The sequence below is a fragment of the Lactuca sativa genome, chromosome 3, assembly GCF_002870075.4.
Source record: "Lactuca sativa cultivar Salinas chromosome 3, Lsat_Salinas_v11, whole genome shotgun sequence".
Lineage (NCBI taxonomy): Eukaryota > Viridiplantae > Streptophyta > Magnoliopsida > Asterales > Asteraceae > Lactuca > Lactuca sativa.
Genome location: NC_056625.2, coordinates 73,467,979 through 73,475,083, shown reverse-complemented (window position 1 = coordinate 73,475,083; position 7,105 = coordinate 73,467,979). Strand labels below are relative to the sequence as shown.

General features: G+C 35.9%; 1 protein-coding gene across 1 annotated transcript; it reads left to right on the top strand.

Moving 5' to 3' along the window:
• Nucleotides 1-476: 476 nt before the first annotated feature.
• Nucleotides 477-2,751, top strand: LOC111879108 (uncharacterized). The gene is made up of 3 exons (XM_023875586.3): nt 477-642; nt 1,240-1,736; nt 1,825-2,751. The coding sequence occupies exons 2-3, from the start codon at nt 1,398-1,400 to the stop codon at nt 2,470-2,472; spliced, it is 987 nt and encodes a 328-aa protein (XP_023731354.1). The 5' UTR covers nt 477-642; nt 1,240-1,397; the 3' UTR covers nt 2,473-2,751.
• The last annotated feature ends 4,354 nt before the right edge of the window (nt 2,752-7,105 follow it).

Here is a 7,105-nt window from a genome sequence, read left to right as displayed (position 1 = left end):
TGGTAAAAGTAGACGCAGCAAAGTGACGTTATAATAGAATCGTCTTTATTTTGAAAACTTAAGGATTTTAATGTTATTTTTCATATATATAAAAGTTATTATATTATGACTATTTTTATGGTTTAATCAATATATTTTATTTTGGTAAAAAAAACATCTATTTTTAAAGAAAATTCATTGTGGCCTATATTTTTGCTTTAGCTTATATTTTTTTTATGTACATACTATATAAATAAATTTAAAAAAGTTATATATGCTATTTTATAAAGTATATATAATGTTATGTAGGTATATAAGAAATGATATATGTTCTATTGGAGTTTAATAAATAATAATTTTTATTGACCAAAATAAAATATATCGATTAAAAAAAGAAAATTATATGACTTTTATTTTATGTATATTTTCTAATATAAAAAAAAATGGAAATTTAAACAATTATATATGTAACTGTAGTGAAATTACCAGCAGACGATCCAAAAGGTAATTTGAAAGTTGAAGAAAGCAGGAGCGCATGAAGCAAAAATGGGGGGCAAGTAAAACAATGGCGCACTCTCCGTTTTATTAGGGTTTTTCTCCGTCGACAGCGCCACCAAAATTCATCATCCCCATCGCTTCGCTCGAAACCCCGTAATCATAGCAGTAAGTACACCCACGAGCTCTCTCTCACACTTTTTCTTGTCTCTTTGTGTTTATGCTGTTTCCCCTTTTTGCTTATCGATAAAGCTTCTTAGGGTTTTCTACACTGTTTATTTGGCATCCTGAATCATTTTCATTGTTAATAGATGTACACACACAGTATCATCCGTTTTCATAACTTCCCTGACCCTTTTCTATGAATTTTGACCCTAGTATGTCCCTTCTAACGAATGTTTACTTTCGATTGAGTAGCAAAGCATCATAAAGTCACTAAATTGAAGTTATTAAAAGGGTAACAACCCTGCGATACTCATTTTGCTAAATTTCATGGTCAAAGTGTCAATTGAAATGAATCCGATTTGTTCTAAGTAATGTGATATCTGTAATCATTGCGAGATTTATTTTTCTCATATAGACGCCATAATCCATATACTAATTTGTGAATTAGTGCTCTTCAGTTCTTAATCACAAAAGTCAAATATGATTCTTTGGTTTGACTTTCAGATAATCGAATAATGAAAGACGTTCCTTATTCCTTAATCCTTAAGTTCTTTGTTTGTTTTGACTTGAATTATTATATATTCTTTTTCATTTGTACAGATGGTTGATGTTTGATATATGGGTTGACATTATTAAAGATTGAAGAAAGCATAAAAAAGAATAATTTAGGCGTGTGACAAAAGATAGCTAAAACGGGGTCTCTTTGTTGTGTGGCTGCTAGGCCACATGGGTCGAATGCGGTTAGCCAGGACTGGTCCATGGGCCCACACGAACCCTACTGGCGAACCAACACCAGCTTCTCTCCTCCACCACCAAGATGGGATTTCCGATTCCATTCCGAAGTTGAATCATTCGATTCCCAAGAAGGAAACGGTTTATACGGATCATCTACCTCTTCAAACAGTAGAGAAAGTCGAAACTGGTTGAGAACAAATTACTTACCAAATCATCGGCATTCTAATTCCGATGGAATTGGGGCTTTTTTTAGTACCCCATCTGACTTATCTCCAGCTCAGCAATGGACTCCTCCAGCTATACAAGAAATCAACCTCCATGAAAGAGTTTTGGTGCCATTATCATTTTCTCCAACTTCTGAGGTATTATTATCTTTACATTCTGGTACCCTCAACTTACGACTTGTTGTCAGTTTTTACACCCGACTAAAAACAATTAAACTTTTTTTAGGGACTATCTGTTCCCCATGAAAACAGAGCTTCTATTTCTTCCGATTCAGACAGTAGTGATTTCGCTGGTCGGGGATGTTTCATGTCCAAACCGGTCCATCCAGTCAACTCCGGAATTCATGATTCCGATGACAGACACCGTTCCAGTTGTGAGTTTGAGTTTTCAGATGTTTCAGAACCAATTGAATCTGATTCTCTTGACAGATTAAGTGGTAGTTTTGATAAATGTGGCTTCTGTGAGAGGCTTCTTTCACAGAGATCACCATGGAGTTCCCGCCAGATTATCAGAAGCGGAGATTTTCCGGTGACCGGAGTTCTCTCCTGCCGCCATGTCTACCATGTAGAATGTTTGGACCAAACAACACCAAAAACACACAAAGGTGATCCTCCTTGTCCCATTTGTTCTAAATCTGAATCTAAAAAAGATTCTCCTGAACAACGGGTTTTGTCAAAATTGAAAAACGGGGTCCCATGTAATGCTATGTTGTTGATTAACCAAAATCGGATAAAAAAGGGGGTGTTGATGAAGGGCAGCTCCAGCAAGGAGTTCGCCGGAAAATTCAAGGGTTTTTCACAATGGGGTGGTGGTGGTGGTGGTGATGGGGTTGGATCATCAAAGTCAGCATCAAGTTCAAGAAAGAAGTTATGACGTGGTAATGGTATTTTGTGTGTATATAACTACAAGCACAAAGGTTGGTGGTTTTGATTTTTAACTTGTAGCAAGAGACCCAAATTGTTCATCTTGGGTTAAAATTTTCCTTCTTGTGTAATAGTATGTAAAATATGATATCTAATTTGCTGATTTTTGGTAGTCAAGATCGCATAGGTTTTGTTGTATGTGATAGGGAGTAAAATTGATTTGATATTGATCATACTTGTATCTACATTTGCTTGTGCTTAATGTGGATACGCAAATATATGTTTTAAATTGTGACTTTACTTTTACAAACCAGTCGAACAACCCCAAACTATAAGGGTTACTAAGAAAAGAAAGAAAAAGAACACACATTGTCTATTTGTCTTGACTATTGGGTTATGATGAATGGGAGGGAATATACTACATGTTAGTAGTTATGTTGTATGGATTGTTGGCTGATAAAAAGGCATATGAGAGGAAGATGGAAGTTGCGAAAATAATAATGTTACGTTAGACATGTGACAGAGAGATGTTAGATATGATACAAAATGTAGAAAATATAAATAAGTCATGGAGATGTGATGTTATTGGACATGTTAGGCAACCGACGGCTAACGTTCACATTAAATAACGTTTTGTTTGTTGTGTTTGGTTGATTCAATTGGCCTTAGTGGTTATCGGTTTTGTGTTTGCTTTAAACGATCAATTATGGAACCTTAGTTCCAATAGGGGTTCAAGACTCCAGAAGATTAATGGAAAGTCCAGATGTGACCCTAGACATTCAAGAATTGTTGTGATAGAGATAAGATTGAGTAAGAAGCCAAACAATGGACATTTATTTGCCACAATATGGATAAGAAGAGATAATTAATGGGATGATCAAAGTAGAAGTGTCAAGAAGACATGTCACGTATACAAGAATGTCCTATATAAATATGAGCTTGGAGAGAGAGAGTAAGAGTAAGATTTATTAATATATTATAATATTAATATATTATTTGGAAATCATATTATTAATTAGTGATTAATCATAAATTAATTTAATATTAATTTTGGGATTAAAGAAACTGATTAATAATGGCGGTACTCGTTTTGCAAATCATTGATAGTTGCAAAACTGGGCTGATGGACTCCATAGAGTGGAGTGGATGAAATCATATAGGGAATCCCTATAGATTTCATGCAAGGGCTCTAAAGAGGGGGTCAATGGGCTGCTTAAGCCTTAAGCAAGGAATTAGGGTTTCCACCTAAAAACCTTAGCAACCACAGCTATATACAGAACCCCTCCATATGGAATTTTTGCCCCTAAGCTTTATGAAACCCTAGAGTAGCCGATTTTCACCTCTCTTCTAAGTCATTCTTTGCATTGACTGTTTGTGACTCCATTAGAGGCGCAACACTTGGAGCACTAGGCTTTCAGAAGTCAAGATCAAACAAGGATTGTTGTTGTTATTACAATATAACAAGTGAGGTAATCTTCTAACCCTAATATATATATATATATATATATATATATATATATATATATATATATATATATATATATATATATATATATATATATGTGTGTGTGTGTGTGTGTGTGTGTGTGTGTGAATTTCGAGTTGTATATGCTAGATCTAGGGTTATTGCTTTGGAGTTTGTATTTGCATGTTTAATAGAGAAAAACTTAGATCCAAAACAATTAGGGTTGCATGTGCACCATATGAATGTTGTAATGCTCAAAACCCATCAAATTCTTCATATTTCCTTACTCCATTCCTCTAAACTCTCTCTAAGAATCCTTTTTTCTTTCTTGTTCGATTTCTCCTAGTTTTGGGGTGCGATAGAGAACCTCTTAGTCGTCAAAAAGCCGATAAAAGAAGTTTTTAGGGTCGAAGTACTGTCAGTGTAATTTCTCGGTTTTCGTTAATAGCTCGATAAGTTAATCTACACTATTCTGTTTTCAGTAACTTATATTTATAGTCATAAGTCGTTACTATGAAACTATAAAGAATACATGTGCTAAGTATTATAAATTATATGAAACGTTATTATAATACCTTTTAACTGCTCGCGGTACGGAGAATATGGTTTGAAGGGCCACATAGGGTTAATGCCAAAATGGTCCTGCCCTCCGATGTTTCATGTCTGGCCCCTATCTGTATATAGTAGTTAAAAAGTATTGTTTAGCACTTATATAATACAAGAAAAACAATATTGCTCATAGACCTTGAGTTAATGATAAATCTAGACTAATAATTAGTTGCAATAAATATTAGACTAAAATCTGGTGATAATGATACTAGGTTTCGTCGAAAAAAATAGAATTGTTAGAAGCGAAGCACTGCCCGAGTTGGGAATCATCACTTTAACAAGTGAGTGCATAGTTTCTTTCATCTTACACATAGATATGAATTATTTAATATAAACTATGTGCTATGTGTGCATATTATTTGTGTACTTGATATTTATGCTAGATGAACAAAATAGACATGTTTAACTTGATTTAAACTGTATATGTATTTTATACCTATGAATATGATGGGTAAAGATGGGTAGATGAAATAGATGATGAAAGAGGAAATAAAATTGATGAAAGGGCTCGATGTTTAAGATGATCCAGTCATCTAGCAAAGTATAGATGACGACCACAAACTATTTTAGACAGTCTAGTGGAACGCTAACATGATCACAACCTGTAGGTGTTTTTGAACTAAGTGTTCAACAGGTGTACTCCATCCCACTTATGGTTGCCTTTTTGACATATATTGCTGAGGAATCCCTTAAGCAGTGTTGTCACCCAAATGAAAAATCCTTAGGTTAGGTCCCTTAATTTAGATGCTTTAGGGACAAAAGGTGAGGATAATAGGAACGAGTAACCGAGTTGATTGATTGATGAAATTAATAAACATAATTTTATGGGTTGAAAACCCTATGTGCTCACCAGGCTCCCAAGCCTGATCCACTCAGTTTCTTGTATACAGGTATTGGTAAGAGGGCACAATAATGATGATTTGATGAGAGATCAATGGATTATAGGTCATTAGAATAATAGATGTTGTAGGGCATGTATTGTTTATGTTTATGCTTTTGATATGTATTGACAATGACCTCCCGATGTTTTAATATAATGAAAATACATTTCTTCGGAAATGCTTTGATAAATTCTTTATCATATTTTTGGGAACAAATTCCGCAAATATTTCTTCAAAAGTATACTCTGATTTTCAAATAAAGCATAAACAAATCGGTCTTTTCTGGACGTGAAATTGGGGATGTCACACGTTAGGCGTACGCTAAGTAGGGGCAAGCCCAAATTTGTAGGGTTTGTGCCCTGTTTAAGCAACTTATGTTGCCTTGGTTGTATCCTTTGGTCAGCCTCCACTCCTTAATACCCTAAGATCAAAACCTTAGCCTCCCTTAGTGTGTTTTTAGCTTTGGAAGTGATTTTGTGTTGTTTTGGTGTGCATTGAAGAAGGTGGTGCTTGGTGACCAAGCTTTGGTTGGACTTGAAGTTGTAGATCCAGAATCTTCATCAAGTTTGCTAGATCAAGAGACATAAAGTTCTTATCTTGGAACCTCTTTGTGTTAGTATGAGATTAGGGATTGTTTTTGAGTTTAGTATGGTATTTTGGTTCTCTTTGGGGGTTGGAGTCCCTCCAAGGGCTAGGACGCTAGATCTTAGCCCCTATGACGTTCCTTGTGTAAAAATGTCCCATCTTGATGAAGCATATTTGGTCCATGCATGAGTTTGAGCCCTTATTATGGGTCTTAACGGACAAAATCAGGTTGTAGGGCCCCATTAAGTCATGCAAGATGATAAAGTTGCAAACTTTATGCATTGATGCCTTGAAATGAAGTAGATCTGAGGTTTTGACGTTAAGAGCTTAAGTGGTTAAGACAAAGTTGGCCAAATAGGACTCTAGACAGTACGCGAGATGTAACCCCTAGTACACTGCGCGTATTGGGTAGCTACCCGATTCCGAGTCAATACTCGTACGCCGAGCGTACTCAGTGCAGTGGACTTCTCCGTTTCGACCTTTAGACTCGGGACTATTTTGGACTTTTAGGGCGTGGGCCTTTTTGGGCCATAAGACTTCTTAATTTGGGCCATAAATGGATATTGGGCCTTCATTGGGAGTAGGTCCATGATGATTTTTGGGCCTAATTTGGAAGTTGGGACTTGTGATGCCATTTAAGGAATTTGAGCCTTTTGAGTAGTTGGGTTGGACATTGGTTTTGGGCTAAGTAAGGAAAAGGGTAAAATGGTCTTTTACCCTGGAAATTGGTCAAGTAGCTTAGATTCTTGAATATGGGTCGAGATCCAATTATTAATTGGATATTATTGATGATGATAGCACGAGGGTTTTCCGGACGAGCAGACCGAGATTTATTTGAGAGATTCAACAGCTAGAGGTGAGTTTCCTCATTGTGTTTAGCGGGTCTTGCATTTGTTATGTGTTTATATGTTTACCGGGTGGGGCCCGATGACTATCATGTATGCTATTTATCTTTGTGATTATTACATGTTTTTATATGTTTATATGTTTATATGTATATCGGGCGGGGCCCAATGCCAGGCGGGCCTGATGACTGACAGATCTGTTTACCGGGGGGGGGGGGGGATGAATTGCGGGGCCTATTATATATATATATGGTATCT